Below are 23,297 nucleotides of genomic sequence, written 5' to 3'. Positions count from 1 at the left end.
GGGGCCCCTGGAGGTGTGGGGTCCCGGATAGTTACCAGCCTTGCCCACAGTATGCTGTCTGCTTTCGGGTGGTTCTGACTTGAGGAGCTTACATTATCTGTTAAACAAGCGCATAGGACGCATCACTTAAAGCTCTCCCTGGAGCCCTGTGCGGCCTTGCTGCAGGGAGTAATGATCTTTTATTAAGAGTGAAAGAATGGACTCTAACAAGGTGGTTGAACTTCTCCCGGTGTAAACGTTATATCTCTCGATAATGACTATAGAAAGACCGAGTGAAGCAGAAATGTAACAACACTTGTAAAGAAGCTTCAGAGCATTGACAGCTCCAGGTTTGCCCGTGCAGGGGCACCAAGACGGACGAGGAAACCCCGAGGATCAGGGCCTCCTGTCCGGATGACACCAGCGGGAGCCAGCCTCCCTGCTCTCCTTAGCTAGCATTAGCTAAGCTAACAAATGTCTTCCCTGAATTTGAAGTACTTATAAATGGATAACTTAATTCGAACAACTTTGTTTGAGGTGTGTGGGACTGGGAGTTGTTAAGGAGTTTGATGTCACCGGATGGACGGACAACATCCTTTCTAGGACTGTGAGTGATTGTGAAAACTGCGAAAGGTTCTCCAGGTGAGACTTCTATTGCGGCTAATGTTAACGTTAGCTTGCTAATATAGATAACTTAACGCTAGCTAGTATAGGTAACCTGTAGCCTTAAGCTAGCTGTTATTTAGTCACCAGTGACATGCTAGCTGCTGTTAACATTGATCAAACTTCTACTGTAAATTGATGCACAATAACTTGACGGCGTTTCGCTTTTCTTTCCTAAAATGTTCGCAAGATTTTGATAAGCATAATAGCATTTGCCAATGTTAACTAAGCTAAGTTAAGTAGTTAGCGTTAGCCGAGTTTGGCAACATCTTCGTATCAGTCAATAATCGTAACGGTTGTTCCATCAACTGCCATGAAGTCAGTATAACGTTAACACAAACATTGGTTAAATTGAATAAAGTTGAGCTTATGGTTTGTCTTGAAAGTTGAGGATGAAGCTACATATTCTTTCTCGCTAGGTAACGTTTGCTGGCCAGAATTGTACTGATAGGCTTGTTCGGTAAAATTAACTTGCTAACGTTGGTTGCCTGGGCAAAACTGTAATTTTTATTTTTTGGTTGTGTATTTTTTTTGTTTTCGAATGACTGTCATCATCATGAAACATCGCTTATGTGCCCTTAGTCGCTAGTTGATGGATACACTGTCAGGTAGGAGTTCCCAATGGCAACGGGAAGTGGTGCCCTGCCATTTCATATGGTTATGATAACCATATAAAGGGAGGGAACAATTTGATAGAGATTATTTTTTGGTCTCTCTGCCTTAGTGTCTCTGACTTAACTGCTAAATTGGTAATGTAATGACAGTGGGGAATTAACGTTACCTTCCTCACCAGTGATGTCCAGATTCAGTGGCTCTCCTTACTCATTCACTTGCCTCTCTGATTTGTCATTTTGAATATCCACTTTGCATAGCATTTTAGGACCAGCATCTGGGGTTAAACTGGTGCAACTGGTGAAATTATGAACTTCACTGGAAAGAATGGAGAGACATTAATGACCTACTAATGACTTATTATGCAACAGGGTCTGAGAGAATCTCTTTCTATGTCAGGGTTCAGTATCTTCAGCAATTTCGTACTGCCGGTCCAATTGTTAAAAGTTCACCATAAAACTACTACCATAAAGTTTAAAAAATTCTGCTGGGTGACCATCTTGCCTGTGAACTCTTGTTATTTCAAGAGGCAGTGTAGGGGAATACTTCGATGACGGATTTAAAAAACAACAACTTTTTCCTGTTAGCTTTCTTCCACAGAATGAAATTGCGATTTTTCATTGAAAATGGTTTCTAAGTAAAAGACAGTAAGCTAGCAAACATAGCTACTAACCAAAGTTTGCTTTATGTCAGTTTGAGCACTGATTTGCTTTGGACAGTGGGCTGTCAAATTTACTGATCCAACATAGGCCCAGGCTCCTAGGCAGCCGTGTTGAAAGGTATTAGATATTGATTAACTAGATTGTTAGGTCACCTGCCCCAATCAGAAAGATTATTTCACATGCATATTATTGGTAGCCAATGTGCCACTCCCTGCCTGTTCATGTGCGTCAGTCTTCTCTTGTGTGACAATAACCCAACCCAGCTAGTCCACATAAGTTACAATTTTATTCACTGTTTGTGTCTCTCTTTCTAGGCATGATGGAAGGACTTCATAGCCAGGCTATAAGCCTGGACCCACGCAGGCAGGAACTGCTTGAGGCTCGCTTCACTGGAGCTGGTGTGACCAAGGTTGGCATCTCTTAATAGCATAATAGTTGTTTTGTTGTTCAAAATGTTTAACTATTGTAAGTACAGATTATTAGTGCAGATGTTGCTCATTAGATACAATGTAATGAGAGTTGACTTGAATGTATTTTGTTGTTGAGACATTTAGTTTGGAAAACTAAATGAGGGTTCCTTTTATCCCTGCTGAAATAAATGTGGAGATACAAAAGAGTAGCTCCCAGTTTTCCTGCATGCAAACATCCCACAACCCCAGCAGTCGGTCAGCTCTCTTATGTTAGTCCTTCACTTTAGAAAAGCTTGGAAATCTTCTCTATTTCCAGTATTGACTGATGCTCTGTGTTCAGGAGTTCCCCCAGTGGAATGATCCTGTCTCCAGCTAAAGCTGAAACAAGACAAGCTCTGTCTTGGCTGACATGGGAGCTGGCCAGCAGCTCTTTGTGTTAGTGGAGACTAGTGACACTGAAATGGCATTGCAGCTCGCAGCATAAGCTGCGTGCTATGCTGCAACCCTGCTGTTGAACTGGGTATTACTGTGTGTGGGTGCGCATTTGAGAAAATGGCAACCCCTGAGAAAGCAATCACTATCATTCATGCTCCGGCCTATAGTGTGCTCTGAAATGAATTGTCAGGCCTGTTCACTGTGGTAATGTGAATGATTTAAGGCAGGATTGAAGGTACCATTCAAGACATTACGACGAACATGTGTAGTGTACATGTTAAGAGATGAGAACATTTCTTGGCTGTATGTGTGACCTTGAGCAGCAGAAAGCCCGCAGGCCTTAAAAGCATTAGCCTCCTGCTCCAATTAGCCTGCTGTTTCTTCTTAGTCTCATCAGGCTGTGCAGCTGGCCATGAATGGTATGCATGACACCAACTGATTCTACCAAGTGGATGTAAACTGAAGATTGCAGATTAACAGGGCGATGTATATTATACTCCCATTGTAGCGTCCTAGCTTAGTGTTTTAGCTTAGTGACAGTAATTTCAAAGCTATAACTATTAGATGCATGTGCTGAAATTCTTACAAAATAAGATACAAGGAGTGAAAAAAATAATGTACACTCACAGTGTAAGAGGGCTTAAGATCTGAAGGAACTTGTATCACAATTGTAAACACTGCCACAAAGGTGGGTTATATTAAAGTTGAATGCCAATTAGTAGCCTATAATTTGTCAGATAGGGAAGACATGTGGAAATCTGCACTTTGATTTGTGAGTTTACGTACATGAGAATGTCAACAGACGTCAAGAGAGGCCACCATCCTTCTCTGGTGTATATGAGTACACTGTCCACATTTTAGTATAGAACAGAATCTAGCATTTTTACTAGAAATTGTCATGTAGATATCTTATATGTGTAATTTCCACTTCCACTCACAAGGTTCTACTCATAAGAGTAGCACATGACTAATCAATCAGGTCTAATGTGTGTGTTCTGTTTTCCAGAGTTCAGCTAACAGTGAATCATCCAACCAGTCTCTGTGCAGCGCGGGATCACTCAGTGACAAGGAACTGGAGGTTGGTTGGGGGAAAGTGTCAATCAAAATGACAAATGATTGTGCCCTCATCTTCAGATCCTTTGAACATGTGTGCACTTCCTGACTTCCAGTGGTATCCCTTGTGAATGTTTGTGATTTGGACAAGTGGTTAAGTATTTTGTATACAGTGGTGCATGCTAACACTTGGGTACAGTGCAATGTATGTGATTCATCTATTCATCCATTTTCTGTTCCCACTTCTTAGTGGACACAGGAGGGTGAGGCATGAATTTGGCAAAAAACTGGAAAAAAAATCCTGCATAGGTCGCTAAGCTTTTAACACATAAATTGAAGGTTCCATGTATGAAAAGTGGTAGAGACACCATAAACACCTAGGTCAAATAAACACCTGAGGGCAATTCAGTTTATGTGAGGTGCCTGTCTTGGGATTCGTGGAGGAAATCCACACAAACACGGGTCAAAGATGCAGTTTCCTCACAGAAAGAACCATGGTGAGCTAACATGCCACCATGTGAATGGTAAATATAAAAGCTTAGCTTTAGCTTGGCATAATTTGACAGTGAGTGCACCATAGTTGACTAAATACTGAACACAGAAAATAAGCGGATATTAATCTTATTACATTATGGTCAAATGTTTCTTTTTAGCAAGGAGTGCAATTATTACCATATAACTTAACAAGGCTCAAGGCTTAATTTTGTCAATTGAGTTTCTTCGCCATTATGTGAATGTGGTTAATGGAATAAACTTGGACGTGGAGTAAAATTTTAATCTAAGCTGTGCTGCTCTTCTGCTCGTGTCAGACACCAGAGAAGAAGACCAATGACCAGAGAAGCAGGAAGAGAAAAGGAGACATCTATGACAGCAACAGCCAGGGTAAGTCCATCCTATTTACTGGCAGAGCTCCAAAGTTGGCACTTTCCAACAGAAACCACTCCTTATATACAGAAATGTTCAGCTGTCCTGGGTTTCTCTGTCATCACTGCTTTCCTCTTGGCTCTAAATATTGATGACTGCAAATTTGGAAAAGTTTAATTGTAAAAATACAATCTGGGATACAAATCATATGGCATTTTGTGGTTAGCCATTCTTATGCTCTAATAAATGTATATGCTTAGAAACATAGTATAGGATCAAATGATTAAAGGTTCTTACTTCTTATACCTGTTCTGTTTTGTTTGGGCTTTTTTTAGGAAAAGGTAGAGGGCACAAAATAAGTGATTATTTTGAGGTGAGTACAAACTAAATGGACATCATATGCCTTAGTCCTGGTGAATCAATTTTGCATTCTAGCCACTTTGCTGTGCATTGTTTCAAATCACTCTCAAACTTTAGTGTGATGTCTTCACCCTTACGTTCCAACTGTGCCAGTATGGTCCTTCATCAAATTCTTCCTAAATAACAACTCTGTCTTCTTTCTTTCTTTCTGTCTTGTTTACACTCTTGTCAACTGCCCTGTGGCCAGTTTGCTGGTAGCAGTGGCTCTGGCACCAGTCCTGCCCGGGGCATCCCTGTACTGGTGCGCTCCTCTCCACAGCACTCACTGTCTAATCCTCTGGTGAGCACCAGCATCCATCTCCATAGCTCTCCTCCTGCTTTGGCTGTCTTTCCTCAGTTGTTTTACTGTTGGTTTACCAGCTGTTTAATCTTTAGCCAGTGTTAAATTCATCTGTTGGTTATGGGAGTCTTTATCAATTTTCTCTTAACATCAGTTAATTAGACAAGGTTGGTGAGGCATGTATTGCTAAGATTTAGTTTTGTCTATTAAAATCTAATCCATTTTGAGGATAATAGACATATCTTTGGTTTGTCTGAATCAGTTCAACCAGTGGAAGTAACAAAACACTCCTTTACCTAGTGAGTTTTTAAGATTTAATTAAAGAAATGTTTTCCTTTTAGTTTGACTTTAATGGAAAATGAAAACAAGCACAAAATGGAGTGAGTCTGATTGTGTGGGTTAGTTGTACTTATGACAGAACAACTGAGTGTGTAGCATTTATTAACTGGAAGGATCGAGCGTAGGATTAACTCTGACCATCGGCCACAGAAACTGTAGCTAATGTTAATGTTTTCAGTACTGGCGTTGTCATGTTTTCAAATGTTGTTTTAGTTGTAGCTGGCATGTAAGGCAGATAGCAGTACGGGAGGACCATGTGTACATTATGTAAAATTTGTTCCTGTACTTTTAAATTTGTAGTGGTTGTTGATGGCAGTGTCCTGTATTTAATCACTGAAATAGTGAAGCTTCTAATTTAAGAATCTTCACCTACCATTTCATCTTGTGTTAAGATAACATCTTTCCTCATCACAACTACAAAACCTTGTTCACTACCTACCAAAGGGCATGTAAACATAAACTGACTACAGGATTAGCTGGAATCTAAAGCTTAATTAATTGAAATGTATGGCTTTGAGAACGCACTTTCTGATTCAAACTCTCTGCCCCAAATATACGGGGGGGTTGCTTCAGGTACTGATCAGACGGAAATACGGTCTGGGAAGGCTGGTTTGATTAGTAGATCAATGAGTTTGAAGGCTCGTCAGATGCCAAAACAGGATTTTACAACTCAGGAAAGTCATCACGGCGGGATCATTTCATGCTTTGTTGTGACGTTCAGGGTAAACAGTAGATTTTCCCTGTGCACATTACAAAGTAATCAATCAAGAATGTGTGCTTGCATGTATTTGATTAGCCAAAGCAATGTGTTGCCAAATGACATCACATTTTGTTGCAGCAAAAGTTTCGCCAAGTTCAGCTTTTTGCAGGACGACCCAACATTTTTTACCCACAGCCCTTGAGTCCAGGCCAACACACTGAAATGAATGAGGGGGCTGCGTTTTTTCCCACACAGTGCTAATGTGTGTCTGAAAAGAGCCTTATAATAGTTAATAGTGCAACAAATGAGCAAATACTGTCTGTCACACATTTTATTCCCGAATACTCCCACATTTTGTTGCCATAAAAGAAAGACGTTATTGGTGGTGTTGTCGATCTCTAATTAGCAAGCTTACGTTAGTGTGCAGATGTAGTAGTAGTAAGGTGTTTTTGTTTAAGTAGTCTATCAGTTGTATGTACAGTAGTTTTTCAAGAATTCTCCTGGGAAACAGCAGGTTTGAATTTGGTTTATGAAAGACCTGTATAGTGAAAGATGTACCGGCATGCTTATTTTAAAAAGACTGTTCCTATTCACCTGCTGGCAACAACATATATTCACAAAAAAGGATTTTACAGCAGTCTATAATTGCCTGCCCTTCCCTAATCACTCAGGTCTCATAAAGCAATGTCATACCATTTTGTTGTTGTCCTGCAGTCTTACCGGAAATATTAAGTATTGTATGCAGTTTGTTTTGATTACTAATAGACATTGGAAAATACCTTTGAGAATAGGCGTGGCAAAAGAATGATAGAAGTGAAACAGTATTTCTTTATCGAGTTCAAATTTATTGGAATGGACAATTTAACATCAATTCCTGTAGATATTTCTGTTATTTACAATTTCAATTCTCTCCCCCTTAATAGTTACACTATTTGTTCCTTTTCTTTTTATCCTTTTCAGCTATTTTGTAATCTCCCTATGCTGTCTGTATTACGTAATTGTAATATTTTACCCTGTGTCTTTCTACTATTCTCTTTCTCTGGAATGTAGTTTCAGCACGGTAGTCCTTCGTCCACAGGCTCAGCCCACACAGACTCTTCATCTTGCAGCTCTGTTAAGACAGCCCCCACACACTCCTGCTCACACAAAGCCATCCAGGTAACTGACTGACTGACCTGGATCTCCGCTTCACACCAACTTTTCTGTTTTTACTTCAGTATATTTTCACTCACATTGTAGAAGGACCCTGGTTTGGTTTCAGAGCACGCTTTGCATCTGGCTCAGCTTTTGACATTTACTTCTTACAAGAAGCGGTGATTTTGTCCTTCCATTTATTTTGCACTGAGTGACAAGCGCTTTTGTTTGACAGTCTTCTCAGTCATCTTTAGAAAAAGTGGCATCTCAGTCACCATTAGTTAGTTGAGTTTGATAAAACGTGTAAGGATGACGTAACTTCACACCTTGCTCTACCATTTAAAAAAATGACACTAGTTTTCTAAGATCTGGATGAATTAAAGGTCAAACTTTGAAAGGCCCTGCCACCAACACTACAGTTCATCTGACAATACTTGCCACACACATCCAGCTATCCTTGCAAATTACACTAATTGGCCTAATTAAATGTCAACATTTTGAATTCACGTCTATCGTATAAGACAGCAACATCTGATTTTGATAAATTTAAAGTGATGGTGTGTTTATTAGTGATTGGACCAAGGGATGTCTGCATCATTTGAGTAGAATGAGATGTTAACTTTTGGCTTGTTGTTGTCTTTGCCCTCCTTCCTCAGTCAGAACTGACACTGCTGAAACTGACAGCACTAGAGAGGGACAAGAACTCTGACCTGGAGAAGAAAGAGGGGAGGATAGATGACCTGCTGAGGGTAAGATAAGAAAATATTTTTACTCTGTTTTTAAAAAAAATCTGACAAGTTGAACTTAGTTTGGAGCATTTGAAACATCTGAAAGAACATCAGAGTAGGGGTGGACAATGGAAACTAGCTATTTTATTCCTAACCAAATCTTACACTTTGAAATGCCACATACAAAAATTGATATTTTAGTTGTCTAACTATGACTAATGTCACACACAGTCAAGGATATGTCTAAATATAAATCTATGTATTAGGCCCATTCACAAATGTCTCACTTCACAATCCAGACAAGTGTGCTACCACTTGTCACAGCAACCCAGTAATTAACATGCACCAGTCTGGCTGCAGCTCATCATGAAGGATGTGCTTGTTAACTTTCAAATGCCATCGTTGATTAAATTACATTTGGTGTAAATGTCAGCAAACCAAGCTGACACACTGATAGTTGTTGCATCTTGTCAGTTTAAGTACAAAACAGCCTTGAATCCTTGTTGTAATAAGAATTTGATGTCATAGTGATGATGTATGTTTTGGCAGGCTAACTGTGACTTGAGGCGGCAGGTAGATGAGCAGCAGAAGATGCTGGAGCGCTACAAGGAACGGCTTAACAAGTGTGTGACCATGAGCAAGAAGCTCCTAATCGAGAAGGTGGGTGTATAATGTTTGCTTGAGAGAAACAGCTTGGCTTACCTTGTTAAAGCTTTTCAACAATGTGAAAACCAAAACAATTCTTTTCTTTTATTTATACATCTGAGCACTTGACTTGTCTAATTTTTAACTGGTTAAATGTTTCAGGGCGATTAGGGAGAACTCAACAGCAATATTCGGTTCTTTACATACTAAGTTAAGCTGTTTTTTGAGTGTGCATGGACAATTTTCAATTCATCTTTTTTTTTTGTAGTCAAAGCAGGAGAAGATGACTTGCAGGGACAAGAGCATGCAGGACCGTCTGCGTCTGGGCCACTTCACCACTGTACGGCATGGAGCCTCCTTCACTGAGCAGTGGACAGATGGATATGCCTTCCAGAACCTCATCAAGTCAGCATGCAAATAGGCACAAACATACGTTTGCATTTTGTCCATTCTGCATACAAGAATGTTCACACTAGATTGTTCTTACATGTTCTAGGCAGCAAGAGCGAGTCAACTCACAGCGGGAGGACATCGAGAGGCAGAGGAAACTGCTGGGAAAGAGGAAACCTCCCTCCATGGCCCAGACACCACCACCCAGCTTCGAACAGAACAAACGAAAAAGCAGGAGCAATGGCCAGGAGAATGAAGCGTAAGATTACAAACAATAGCTGGATTACTTCACACAGTAGATTTTTTACATAGACCAAGTATACACTAAGGCAGAAATTTGTTGTTGTGGTGAAGCTTGAATTTGATTGTTTTCTGATCTTAAGGGCTGCACTACAATGTATTGGTGCAGTTTTCTGAATTTAAAGGATTTAGTGGAATCTAGCGGTGAAATTGCAGTTAGCAACCATTTGAAAACTGCTCGCCTCACCCTTCCATTCCAAGCGTGTAGGAGAAATTACAGTGGCCGCAAAACTCGCGGGAAACGTGTAAGTCCCTATCTAGAGCCATTGTTTGGTTTGTCCGTTCTGGGCTACTGTAGAAACATGGTGGCCTCCATGGAAGGGGACCCGCTCCCTCTGTAGATATAAAGGGCTTATTCTAAGGTAATGAAAACACAGCAATTCTTATTTTCAAGTGATTATACACTAATGAAAACATACTTATAAGTATTATATTCAATTTATGCCAATAACTCCTGCTAAATGTTACACACTGGAGCTTTTAATGGGTTGTCCTGGCTGGTTGGTGTGGGATTAACTTGTGTTTAACAACTGATACATTTTTGATATTGAGCTGTTTGTTTGTTTGTTCAGTTTTGTCATTTGTATTGTAGATTTTTTATTGTTTAATTCTAAAGCAATTATTGTAAAATATATCATGAAAGTAATAAATAGTAATATAGTGGTGATTTGGACACTTGAAGCTTTATTTTAACAGTAGAATATCAAATTGACACAACATCTGATAACCCTTAGCACGAATTTCATAAGGAGGCTTTTTGTTACCTTTTTTCTGTATTTTTCATTTTATCTGAAGTAAGTGTATAGCTTTTGTAAGTTTGTTTTATTTATTTTTCTCACAAGCTGACCTGGTTATATTGTTATAAATTACAAACTTGTTATTCTATCCCACACAGGTTGACACTGGCAGAATATCATGAGCAAGAGGAGATTTTCAAACTTCGAATTGGTCATCTGAAAAAGGTACCAGTTCACCACTTAAAACATCTTTGTTTTTGTTGTTTTGGTACTTGTTTCTGGGACCTGTTACAACCTAGTCACCTAGATATTGGGTACTACTGTTACTTGTTCCTGTTTATCAAGGGTTGAGGTAGATGATAGATTTGTGTGGTTGTATGCAGGAAGAAGCAGAGATCCAGGCAGAGCTGGAGCATTTGGAGCGAGTAAGAAACCTGCACATTCGGGAGCTGAAGAGAATACATAACGAGGACAACTCGCAGTACGTATCATCTCAGTGAAATGTACCTTAAACAAGTTCTGTATGTGTGTGCTTTTAAATAAAAAAAAAATGCAGTTTGAAAAAGCCAAAGTCTTCTTCTGTAGATTTAAAGACCACCCCACGCTGAACGACCGATATCTGCTATTACATTTACTTGGAAGAGGTGGCTTTAGTGAAGTTTTCAAGGTAAGCATGTGACATTTAGTTGGCTTCCATACTTTGAGTACCAGTTTATAATGCTTTTTTTTTTCTTTTTTTTTTTAAACTATGTTGGGTCTTTTTGAATAACATAAGCCCAGGGCACTTCACTTGTCAGGGTGGTATTGTAATGAGACTTGGAACACTCTTCTATCCCGTAAATTCAGCGTTGAGTGTAACTTCTGGTTATAGTAGGCTTCTCCGACTTTGTGTGTTGATGTGTAATGTTTGTTTTTTTTGTTCTTTTTTTGCAGGCTTTTGATTTGACAGAGCAAAGGTATGTGGCCATTAAAATCCATCAACTCAACAAGAACTGGAGGGAAGAGAAGAAGCAAAACTACCACAAGTGAGCCTGAACCTCTGTTCCACGGTGGCTTTAAACTGTATTTGAATGTTTTGTATTTGTGATGTTTTTAAAAAGTTACTAAATGTTTAATGTCTTTTCAGACATGCCTGTAGAGAGTACAGAATCCACAAAGAACTTGACCACCCCAGAATAGTCAAACTCTATGACTATTTCTCACTCGACACAGACTCGTAAGTGACTCATTCTACATAAAGCCATAAAAGGCATGCCAATACAAATATAAAAGTGTATGTGCCACATTTAGGTGCTAAAAAGCAGGTAAACTCTTTAAAGCAGCTGTCATTGATATTTTTATAACAGCCTATCAAATGACAATGTGAAAACATTGTGAAAGGGGTGGCTGGTAGTGATGAACCTACAGAGAAATATCACCCAAGTCTGCAAGTATCACTTCCTAAATGATCTGTTGTTACCTCTCACAGGTTCTGCACAGTGCTGGAGTACTGTGAAGGCAATGATCTGGACTTCTACTTGAAGCAGAATAAGCTGATGACCGAGAAGGAGGGCCGCTCTGTTGTCATGCAGATTGTTAACGCCCTCAAATACCTCAACCAGATTCGCCCGCCCATCATCCACTACGATCTCAAGCCCGGTATTCTCACAGTTTTAGTTTGTCATTTTGTAATCCCCTTCAGTTACAGAGGAGCGTTACAGCACTACTTTGTTGCAATCAAAACTGAATTTGGTACTGAATGATTCATCATGTGATCTTTCAGGAAAGGTAACCTAACACCACAAGAATCTGGGTTAGATTGTAATTAAGATAAACATATGCACATATGTGTATGTGTTTATTTAGAAAAAAATTATATATTCCTCAGAAAAGGCTGTTTACAGCTATATGTTTGTAATATTACTTTTGTGTTTACTGCTCTGATCTTAGGAAACATCCTGTTGGTTAATGGCACAGCTTGTGGAGAGATTAAGATCACTGACTTTGGCCTGTCCAAGATCATGGATGATGACAGCTACAACTCTGCAGATGGCATGGAGCTGACCTCACAAGGAGCAGGGACATACTGGTACATAGAGACACATTTCACTGCATTTAGTAACCAAGCAACAAATATGGCTTCACAGTTTGTAGCCTCCCTCAGTCTCCTGAGGGAAATGTTGCTAATTGAATTCATATCCACTCTTCATTCAGAAAATTGTGTAAAGGGGTACAGTGCCGAGAGAACATATAGAGGAAAACCTATTTCAGTCTCATGTTGTGATTGTGTGGTTCACAGGTACCTGCCTCCTGAGTGCTTTGTGGTGGGCAAGGAGCCCCCCAAAATATCCAACAAGGTGGATGTTTGGTCAGTAGGGGTCATCTTCTACCAGTGCTTATATGGACGCAAGGTAAATACTAAACTGCATTCTTTAACAAGGATTTTTTAAAATCTGTGTGAAAAATTAAAATATGCTGTCTGTTAACAGCCTCGCTTTTGTCATATTTTTAGCCGTTTGGTCATAATCAGTCGCAGCAAGATATCCTTCAAGAAAACACCATATTAAAAGCCACTGAGGTGCAGTTTCCACCCAAACCTGTGGTCACCACAGAAGCAAAGGTGTGGTACTTGTTTCTCTTAAAAAGCTATAAACTCACTGCACTGTTCCCATCAAACTTTATACATTTATATAGTCGACAGAACAGCAAGTAGCAAAGGAAAAAAAGTTAGTCCAGAAATAATGAGGCTGTTTTTCCCCTTTCCCTTCATAGGCCTTCATTCGACGTTGTCTGGCTTATCACAAGGAGGACCGTGTGGATGTGCTGCAGTTGGCCAGTGACCCCTTCCTAATGCCCCACATTCGAAAAGCCCTGGGCAGCAGCACACCCCTGGCACCTCCTTTTCCCTCCACCTCCAGCTGCTACGGCAGCAGTGCCTCCGACTGAAGCAAGCTGAAAGAAAGTGGAATAAAACCCCTTTGTGGACAAAGCCACATGGAGACGTTGCACACTTGATGAAACTCCTCCTTTGCTGTCTTGATTACCAGAGAGCATGATGGGGTGTAGGGATCCTAAAAATGTGGATAAAAACAAAAATGATCAATGATGTGGTGATGTAGTAGTAAATGTGCCCACCACCATCATTCAAGTGGTAAAAATGAAGGGCCAGTCTCTGGCTGTGGGCTCAGCAGAACCCAAAGATTTGCCCATATGCATGCACTAATACAAAAACTTTGGCTCATTTAAAGGGGCTTTTTACATGATAAACAGGAAAAGCACCTGAAAAATTGCACAACTGACAGGCTGAGACATTTGCCATGTTTGGAAGACCACCTACCTGTACTCTGAGGAAGGTTTATAAGAAGCATTAATGAAACTTCATCGCATTCTGCTTGAAATGCATTATCTATCACTATTTTTCAGAACTAGAGTGGTCAGTTTCACATCTGTATCCCTATAGGTTCGAACCTGGGACTTTTAGGAAGGGCTCCTACAAGTAATAAGGAATGACTGATGACCAAAGTTCAAGGCCTGCCTTGTTGACACAGCACCATGCGAGGTTCATAAATGACTTGACACAGAAGAGGGATGATTATGGAAAGAGTAACTGGTTTTAAATATTTTACTGGATAACTGGAAGTCAGCTTATTATTTTAATTAAGTCCATATTTTTACATGACATTTACCCCCTCTAATGTTTGGTTAACCTTATAGGGGGGCTGACTGAGTGAGTGTTGTGATGAGTTAAGATTCAACAGAAATAAGTAAAACCATTAAAAAACATTTGGTCAACTGTGGTGTCTTAATTGATTTGATGAAAATCAGTGGTCAAATAATACATATTTTTTGTAAATCACACAAAAATACTTGGAGGTGCACTGAGGTTTTCCATTCTGAGTATTTAATCATTCATGCCATTGTCAGTAGTAAACCATGATGCAGTTACCTCAATGTGTTTCAATGTTTGCGATTGCATTAATGCATGTATCAAATACATTTAATCTATAAGAAACTCTCCACACCAGACATTTTTTTTCACAGCATGAAATGTTTATTAAGTCAAATCCCACCATTAAAGTATCCATCGTTTCTAAAACAGACAAAATCATGTGATGGTGCAGAGTATGAACACAAAGACTATCAGTGTATGTCTAAATACAAGTTTACCTGTAAAGTATGTATGTAACTGGCAAATGTGATAACTGCATTCAAGGTTAATGAAATACTGACATACTCTTCTGAATACTAAACCGTGTTAATCTATTAAAAGTCCTTCTTTGACCATAATTATGACATACTCTTACAGCTTCTGTAATTGGGACATTGACAAAAACTTTCTCTCTGTGGAGAGAGTTACAGTGATTTCAAAGGTGTGCAGTGCAACGAGAGAGCAAGGATACCTTGAAGTGGTTAGAAGTGAATTTGGTTGAAGATTTATTTTAAATTACATTCTAGTCTGATAAAGCTTTTCAGAAAAAGCCAGATATTAATTAGTCAAGCAGGCGATAAGACACATGTAGTTATCTTATCCTGCTTGCTTTGAGGGACACGACGACAACCTGTGCCTGTCTTCAGTGCTTCCACAGTGGGCCCACAATTTATAATCTCCATTTTGCAGCAAAATAGATACGCATCATCCCCTTTGTAACATGTAAAAACACAGACAATCTGGACTGAAGATCTAGACATTTCTCCATGCTTTTTGTACTGAAAATCCTTGCAAAAATGGTGCAGACAACCATTTCTTTTCCTTTGGCCAAGTACATGAAAGTTCTCATGAATTCACATGAAATCCATTTATCAGAGGGGCATAGGACTATGCAAAACTCTGTATCACAAGGCATTGTCCAGCAGGTTTATCTGTTGTAGAACTGTGAGGTGACCCAGGCCAGTCCCCACTTCAGGTTGGTGAGCATAAACTTGAGCGCCTTGGTCCACTGCTCCTCAGAGTTGAACTGGGTTTTGATGGAGTAGGAGCCACCACTACCACCTGTGTCCTCGATCTTGCCCTTCTCCACATCCATCCTGAGACATGGAGTAAAACATTGATTACAGTCACCATATAAGGCCTGATGGATGTACTGGTATCAATATTATAATCTGGCATTATATAGATAGTAGGCTCATTATTGTGCATATTAAACAATTCTCAATCTTGTGATTTGACCTGAAGACTGATTTCTTCAGTCTAGATTTTTTTGATGCTACGAATATAACCCCAGAATCCAAAAAGTCAGAATTTCTGTTATGCAGCTGCAGCCATCTAATTTTGTAAAAACATCTGGATCACATCTAAATCTGCCCAAATATTCCTTAACCACAAGTCTGTGTCCACTAAAATTTAAAACAAATCTGTTAATATGTTGATATATCCTGATGACAGACACACTAACAGGCTTTAAAAGATAGTCTTGTTGATGCAGGAAAAAAAGACTGAAGGGAGACGACTACTTAAACAACAGTAGGTGCTACCTCAAACACCCTAAGACTACAAATCTACCATACTGCTAGTGGTTCTTAAAGGCTGAAATGATCATTACACCCAGCATACTGAAAGTTTTGCTATTAGGAACCTTGAGGGTGACGACAGGGTGTTAAAGCCATTAAAACCAAAAGGGGGGTATTTACCCTTTGAGCATGAATGAATTAATTTGATGGAATTTTGCCAATTTGATTATGAAATACCTCTTGTGCTAAGATGACATTTGGGCCTTAGGGTAGAGCAAGAGGAAGGTTCAGTGTCCAGGAATCATTAATAGGAATGTTATGTTAGGAATGACATGTTAATCTGGATCAAAGCTTTGGACAGACCAGAAAATGTACACTAGAGTATGAAGGTATGTCACTCTATCCAGATGGCAGCTGTTTGGATCAGACATCCCTCCAACTAATAACCATATTTTTATGTCAAGCCCTAAAGTCTGTGGTACATACTGTATTACAGGGTTTAACCAAAGGCCATACAGTGGTATCCGCATAGTGAAATGAACATAATATAATTATAACTTTGTTGGACTCAGTAAAGAGTGAGTTTGGGCTTTCAGAAGTGACTGGTGGAGGTACTATGAGCGTTATAAGGCTAGTTACACAAGTGTATTAGTTAATGTTGTACTCGAGGCTATGCTTTAATAATTCAAAGGGTTATATAGCCAAAGCTTTCCCAAATGTCCCTTATTTGCCTCAATAGCATAATCAAAGCAGACAATTTTCCAGCCCCTCTAGAATAAGTTGAGGTAATGGTTTAGAATTTGCATTCAAACTTCATGAATATTTACAGCTTCATCTTAAATGGCAGCAATGATGCCCTGGTTAATGAGCATGATGACAAATGTTGACATCCCGCTGGTCTGCAGGTATCTGACCTGTATGGAAGGCAGAAGCCAGTGTCTCCTTTTTCCACCTCCTCTTTGAACTGCTGGACACAGTCCAGGAAGGCCACCATGGCATGGTCGAATTTATTGTCCCAGAAGAACCTCAGGCCACCCGAGCAGTACAGAGGGAGTTCCTGGACAAACATGAGACAGAATGAAAGGGCACGACTGAAGCCTGGAGGAGGAATGTTTAAATAATGATGGGAGAGCTTGGCTGGAGAAGACGGTATGTATTACCTTGGACTTGTCTGTCAGTGACTCTAAGTATGAGTGGTTTCCATATGGGACAAGACGATATCTGAAGAGAGAAGTGTTCGAGCTTAATTTTATCTTTTGAGCTTAATTTTATCTTGACTTGCAGAATAACAAAAACACTAAATATTTGTAATAAAGCTTAAGAGATCCATTCATTCAAGCAACAGAAAGAAAATCAATTTGCTAATACAATAGCACTGAATAATTAAATCTAAATAACAGAAACAACGAGGTGGAGAGCCAAGGAACAAAAACAAGACCCGTAAACTAACATGGAAGATGAGTTAAAATAGCCCTTATTAGTGGGAGGGTGAAAATGTGTGAGATAGCAAAAGACAAACAAAAAGGTTATTATACTAAATGTATTTATGGACACATGACTAAATGACTATACATTGTTGATATAGATTCAACTGAAAAACACATTTTAAACGTAGTAGTTAGCTAATTCACTGCTGACTGCGAGCAAATTGAAATGCGTGTGTGTGTGTGTACCTCTGGAAGCGCAGCCCCATTTTGTTGGCCAGAGCGTGCAGCAGCAGCACCGTCTGCCCCCAGGCTGCGTTGATCTCATTCCACTCCACTGGAACGCTGGGGAGTCGACCCAGACGGAAGTTGTTGATGGTACCAAACTGCCCGCTGTGCCTAAACAGAAACAAACAATTCAGATTTTCAGTCAATGGGGACTGATTCATTTTTATCCCGGAGGCCTATATTCAATATTTGTCTCGGTTGACTGGTCAACAGAAAAACAAATTATTTATTCTTAGCATGCATTTGTGTGTGTGTGTGTGTGTGTGTGTGTGTGTGTGTGTGTGTGTGTGTGTGTGTATACCAGATGTGAAATGTGGCATTGAAGACGTTGGTCTTTTTCAGGCGATCTAGCTGAATCTGGCAGTAACGCATCTGGTTGTCAACACTCTTCAGCTCATCATCCAGCTCCAGCTGTTGCCGTTTAAACTCGCTGTACTCCTTTTGGTACCTTTTTAGCACAAAGCAGCGGAAAGATACGTGAGCTGTTAGCTGCTGCACCATTTAGTATATAGCGCTGCCACCTGTTCACAGCACTCTTGGGTCACTCACTGTAGCTCCTCTGTGTCCAGCTGCTGAGAGTGGATCCTGCTCTGGGCCAGGTCCTGGGCCACAGCAGCCCTCTGTTCCTCCACTGCCTCCAGCTCCTGGACCAGAGCCTCCTCCTCCTCCTTCAGGTGCTGCAGCTCTGCCAGCAGGGTGTCCTCTTCCTCCACCTGCAGTTGTGACAGCAGCTCCAGACACTGCCTGAAAACACGTTCACACAGAGTATATGTTATTACATACACTCATAAGCAGATATTTAGAATCAGCAATTTAAGCTAGCCTGGTTTGTAGCAACTAACACAAACAGCATTTTCGGTCTCTTGAAAATCTCTTTGATTGAAAACTGACACACAGAGGAATTTAACTTATCTCACTTGTAATTCTGGCATTCATTCTCTGTGATGTTGAGCTGTGTGTCCAGGTGGTCCAGCAGGGTGTCGGTACATTCCTCGCACAGCGGGTGGTCGACATCTGTCTGGCCTGACATGATGTCAAACAGGTCGCTGGTCACCTGGGTGGGATAGGATCAGAGACAAAACTGTCACCTGGTAAGGTCACGTCACTAACACATTGTCAGATGAGAACATAGTGGTTCTACGTTCAGTCCCCACATAGATCACAACCAGATGTTCACCCTAACAAACTGTTTTTGTCTGCCAAAATAACATGATCAGAGTAAACTGACATAATACAATTTAAATTTGACTTTACCTTCAGCCTACGACTAAGATTTTCCATGGTGCCACCGTCAGATGCTTCTCCAATCAGTGTGAAGCTATTGGCGCTCTCTGTGGACATCATCCTGTAGGGCAAACTTCAGCAGTTTAGTAAATTTTGTACGATATGCTGCATCTGTCCATCCATACCTCATAGGACAGAGGAACATACCAACTAAGACATAATCGACAGATATAAACTGTAATCAGTGTTCAGTTCTGTTTCCTGAGTGAAAAGACTTGAGCGCTCACCGTGCAGGAGGGATGTATTTTCTGGACACTCCATCTTGCTTGTTTTCTACAAAGGTCTCCTGAAAGGAAAATGATAATTCTGAGACTCAAACATGCTTGCTAACAACATATTTTCACACATTAAATTGGAATAATGAATTGTTTTAGTCTTGCAGATTACATTGGGTTTTTCAAAACAGAATCAAAAAGAGGTGTGGTGTTATCCTATCAGTTTACTGTATATAGGTGAAGTAGGCCTACATACAGAAACATGACGTTAACGAGCAAAACACTGAGTGCAGTAACTTAAATTCTTCTCAAGATTTCTGTGGTTATATGTAGTTGTCACTGTAAACTCTGATTGCTAGAAAGCATCAGTGTTTAGAATCACATCTTGTGATATACGTTTTCTGCTGAACCTACCTCTGGCGCTGTCTCCGCCTCAGTGCTGTCGGCCTGTTTGCTGGGAGTCACTGTGACCAACGGAGCTGAGGAGGAGAGGGGGAGAGCTACATAAGAGTCACTACATGACTGATGGAGGTGTTTGAACGCCACTACATCTCCTAAACGTTATGTACATTTTACAGCACCGATGATTGATTCTTATGGTTATACATACCAATAAGTTCCTGGATTGTGACCCGATCGAGCACATTGAAGGATGTGTCCAGTTTGAGCGGCTGACAGCACCGCTGACACACGAAGCTGACCTGCATGGTTGTGCTCGACGACTTGGAGCCCTCCATTGCTAGCTACAAGAAGACACGTAAAGAAATAAAAACATACTGTAAATAGCCAAAATGTTCGAGTGATTAGTACTAATGACAGCTTAACAGCCCTTTCACCAATGTTATTTTTCGAAAGTCTAGAAGTTAGCGCTACACAATATAGCTTGTTAGCTAGATAGCTGTTTGGCTAAACTGCTAAACAGCTGACTAGCTAACATTAGCTTTGCATCTAGCTTGTATGTAACGTACATCAACGGTGTATAAGCATATGGACTCACTGTCGCTTTTGAAGAGTGAAAACTATTGCATAATAATCCTGATTTGCACACGTCGAAAATAACAAATCACTTCTAATATATTTAGCGTGACTGCTGCATTTTGCACCCCAGGACTTCTCTTTCCACTTCCTTATTGTTGTTTTTCTTCTTCTTCTTCGTGAAGTTTAATGGCGGTTGGCAACCAACGTTATGATGCATTACCGCCACCAACTGGAATGGAGTGTGGATCGGTAGTCTAACTATACATTCACTAATGATTAAATAAGTAAATAAACTGAGAAAAAAACAATAAAAAAAATAAAAATTAAATAAACACACCATAGTTATATTCTCTTTATCAAATTTGTTCTCCTAAGATAATGAAACAACAATAGATAACACTTCTCTCTAGAACTTCTTTGTAAAAGATCTCGTAAATCAAACCTCGTCTTTATTTCTTTAAGGTTCAGTGTCAGTTCTCTTCTCTCAGCCTCATATTTTGGACAGTAAATCATAACATGTTCTAAAGTTTCTTCTTGATCACAGAATGTACATCTTCCCGTATTATGTTTTCCTATTTTACATAATCATAGAAAGGTTTCAGTCGTAGTCATCTGGACACTGTTTTCAGAATCAAGACGTTTCAGCTCCCATCCGGAAGTCATTCTCAATTGTGAAAAATGGTCTGAGAACTCTCTACTCTGTGTTGCTTAAGCCCTGCCCTCGGGAAGGAGTCTTCCTGAGTGTCTGATGTTTACCCTGCCTAGTTTCACCTGAAACTGCCCTTCTTTTGTTTCCAAGATGGCCCAGTAATCAGGCCTATTGTTTTCTGGCTGCACCTCCCTCATCACTGTTAAGTACCTGATTAGCATATAATTGGCTTGACCATGGTGTTAATACACTTTGGTAAACGGCTGGCAAATTGAATCTCAGACCACCATTTCTGTTTAAAGGGGGTTTTTCTTTTTTCACAAAATGGCTTCTTTGACTCCTCCTGATTACTGGGCCATCATGGAAACAAAAGAAGGGCAGTTTCAGGTGAAACTAGGCAGGGTAACCTGGCACCTGAACATAGTCTTAAAGCCTGATATTGAATGTTGTCTAACTTTCTGAGAGCTGTCCTTATTGCAGATCCAAACGCTACACACCCATAATCTAATACTGATCTTATTAATCCTATGTAGATGGTTTTCAATGCTGATCTCTCTGTTTTTCCTTTAAATCGTTTGCTTTGCTGCCCCTAGAATGGCTTCACAAACAGAAATATTTAGTTCATCAACATCTTGATTAACATCAACTTTTTGCATTTCTTTATCACTAATCTTCTTAAATTTTCCCCAATCAGCAAACCCATCGACCTACTCCTCCAATACCATATTCTTCTGCACTCAGCCCTACTTCAGTTAATATGGGATAGTGGTCACTTCCTACTGTTGTTTCTCTTACAATTTCCCACGTGCAAATACCTGCCACTGTTTCTGACACTAAAGTTAGATCCATGGCTGATTCTGTACCTTTTCTAACATCAATTCTTGTACCATTTCCATCATTGAGGCATATTAGATTTGTGATTCCCATTAGCTCTCCAATTACCTCTCCATTGCCATCATTATAGCTTCCCCATAATGTACTATTAGCATTAAAATCTCCACAACAAATAACTTTTCCTTCTAGATTTACGGCTAATTCCTCCAGTACTTCTAATGACAGCTTTTTGCAAGGATTGTAAAAATTTACTATTTTAATAGTACCATCTTTTGTCCAAACTTCCATTAATATAATTTCCCAATCTTTCCTTTCTTCAATACTCTAGATTGCATTTCTTGTTTCACAAATACTATGCAGCCTCCTCCATTTCCCTCCACTCTATCTCTGTGTATACTATTATATCCTTTTATTACAAACTCTAATGCTGGCTTAAGCAATGTTTCTTGAATACATATTTCTGGTTTCTTTCTGAGACCTTTAACAAACCCTTTAAATTCCTGACCATTTGCTATTAAACTTCTTGCGTTCCATTGAAGAATAATCATTAGGTTCGTTCTCCCAAGACCCCCAGTTTCTGTTCTGCCTCAAGTCTTTTGTTGATCTGTTCCCACGACGGATCTTTCATAGCCAAGAATTTTTCAGTTCCCTTCACAATTATTTAGATTTTCTCTGTTTTGTGTTTAACTTGATCTGCACAGTTGATTACATAAGCAATGAACAAAACCAGCTTATCTACTGTCAGTTCTATAATTTGCCCTCTTTGACCTCCTCCTGGTCTTGAATTTTGACTGGTTTTGTCGGTTTCTTCCGTTCCCTTTTGTCTTTGCACCGTCTTCACTGCTTCAGCATAACTTATGTTGTTAGTTGTTTTTACTTGTTTAATTTCCACTGCTCTTTTCCTGACTTCACGACCCCCAAATGCCGCACCGTGTTGGCCACCACAATTGTACATTATCTCCACATTCCCTAAATCTGTGATCACCTCCGCATTTGGCACACCATCGCTGCATGCCCAAACCTTTGGCATTTGTAACACTGAAGCGGGGAGGAACATGAGCCCTGACTGGGAAACTCATACAGTCTATCTTTATTTTATCCTGGAACTCTAGAAGCACTGACAAACTTTCTATTCTCTCACAATTGATTGTCTTTAACAACCTCTTTAGTCTCCTCACCTCGCCTCCATGAATACTTCGTTTGAGTTTCTCCAGATTTTCATCAATGGGCCTGTTATCACTCCCTGGGTAACTTTAATCTCACCCAGAACTCTTCTTTCACACATTGTTCTTTTGCAAATACTTTCAACCTGCAAAGCTTTATTTCGCTGTTCTTCATCTCTACATTTTATCAACAGGTTCCCGTCTCGAAGAATCTTGGCCATTTCTACTTCTCCTAACTTCTTTGTCAGCTCCCTAGATAACGCTATTGGGCTGATATTCACCTGCTCATCTTCCCTGCTGAATTTAAGTATTATTTTAAATCCCTCTCTCCCGATCCAGTCACAAACCAGTTTATGCCAACCGCAAGTCCTAGATAAGACGCCAACAGTCACTCGAATTCAGCGCCCCGCTCCTCCACCAGTCCAGCCTCTTGTTGTTGTTTACGACGGATGTGACGTCAAATTAAAAGTGTGAAAGTCACGTGGGAAAACCATTTCAAAAGAACCAGCTTGTAGACAGTTTCCATTAGGAAAAATATGAATGTTACCACACAGGTAGTTTGGAATGAATAATATACGACACTTGTAAGAGTATTCAGGCAGCCATTGTAGGGCAAAGTTTAAGCAGGTGTTACACCTCATTCTGTGACCTGATCAAGGGATTTCAGCTATATTGCCACTGCAA

At 40.0% G+C, this 23,297-nt stretch overlaps 2 protein-coding genes across 7 annotated transcripts; one reads left to right on the top strand and one right to left on the bottom strand.

Annotated features, from left to right (window-relative positions):
• Positions 1 to 38: 38 nt before the first annotated feature.
• Positions 39 to 14,122, top strand: LOC122867198 (serine/threonine-protein kinase tousled-like 2). 3 transcript variants are annotated; one of them, XM_044177661.1, is made up of 21 exons: positions 39 to 621; positions 2,231 to 2,325; positions 3,768 to 3,839; positions 4,624 to 4,696; positions 5,014 to 5,051; positions 5,286 to 5,378; positions 7,468 to 7,575; positions 8,208 to 8,300; positions 8,829 to 8,939; positions 9,193 to 9,329; positions 9,421 to 9,573; positions 10,510 to 10,576; positions 10,735 to 10,832; positions 10,937 to 11,018; positions 11,285 to 11,376; positions 11,478 to 11,567; positions 11,820 to 11,989; positions 12,281 to 12,419; positions 12,630 to 12,741; positions 12,843 to 12,950; positions 13,103 to 14,122. In XM_044177661.1, exons 2-21 carry the CDS (start codon positions 2,233 to 2,235, stop codon positions 13,274 to 13,276), a joined length of 2,103 nt encoding a protein of 700 aa, XP_044033596.1. In that variant the 5' UTR covers positions 39 to 621; positions 2,231 to 2,232; the 3' UTR covers positions 13,277 to 14,122. The 3 variants fall into 3 exon arrangements, with proteins under 3 accessions (XP_044033596.1, XP_044033595.1, XP_044033599.1); XM_044177660.1 differs by lacking the exon at positions 39 to 621 and adding an exon at positions 1,220 to 1,250; XM_044177664.1 differs by lacking the exons at positions 39 to 621; positions 5,286 to 5,378 and adding an exon at positions 1,220 to 1,250.
• A 236-nt stretch (positions 14,123 to 14,358) lies between these two features.
• On the bottom strand, positions 14,359 to 23,067 carry becn1 (beclin 1, autophagy related). 4 transcript variants are annotated; one of them, XM_044177667.1, is made up of 12 exons: positions 22,961 to 23,067; positions 19,600 to 19,732; positions 19,404 to 19,468; positions 19,002 to 19,060; positions 18,745 to 18,835; positions 18,408 to 18,544; positions 18,040 to 18,234; positions 17,792 to 17,938; positions 17,452 to 17,601; positions 16,939 to 16,999; positions 16,693 to 16,835; positions 14,359 to 15,355 (listed from the first exon to the last, which is right to left on the bottom strand). In XM_044177667.1, the coding sequence occupies exons 2-12, from the start codon at positions 19,724 to 19,726 to the stop codon at positions 15,187 to 15,189; spliced, it is 1,344 nt and encodes a 447-aa protein (XP_044033602.1). In that variant the 5' UTR covers positions 19,727 to 19,732; positions 22,961 to 23,067; the 3' UTR covers positions 14,359 to 15,186. The 4 variants fall into 4 exon arrangements, with proteins under 4 accessions (XP_044033602.1, XP_044033603.1, XP_044033601.1 ...); XM_044177668.1 differs by lacking the exon at positions 22,961 to 23,067 and adding an exon at positions 22,895 to 22,913; XM_044177666.1 differs by lacking the exon at positions 22,961 to 23,067 and adding an exon at positions 19,958 to 20,152.
• Between the last annotated feature and the right edge of the window lie 230 nt (positions 23,068 to 23,297).

The sequence above is a fragment of the Siniperca chuatsi genome, linkage group LG20, assembly GCF_020085105.1.
Source record: "Siniperca chuatsi isolate FFG_IHB_CAS linkage group LG20, ASM2008510v1, whole genome shotgun sequence".
In the NCBI taxonomy this organism is placed as follows: Eukaryota; Metazoa; Chordata; class Actinopteri; order Centrarchiformes; family Sinipercidae; genus Siniperca; species Siniperca chuatsi.
The sequence above is the reverse complement of the archived record's forward strand: the minus strand, read 5'-3'. Positions and strand labels throughout refer to the sequence as shown.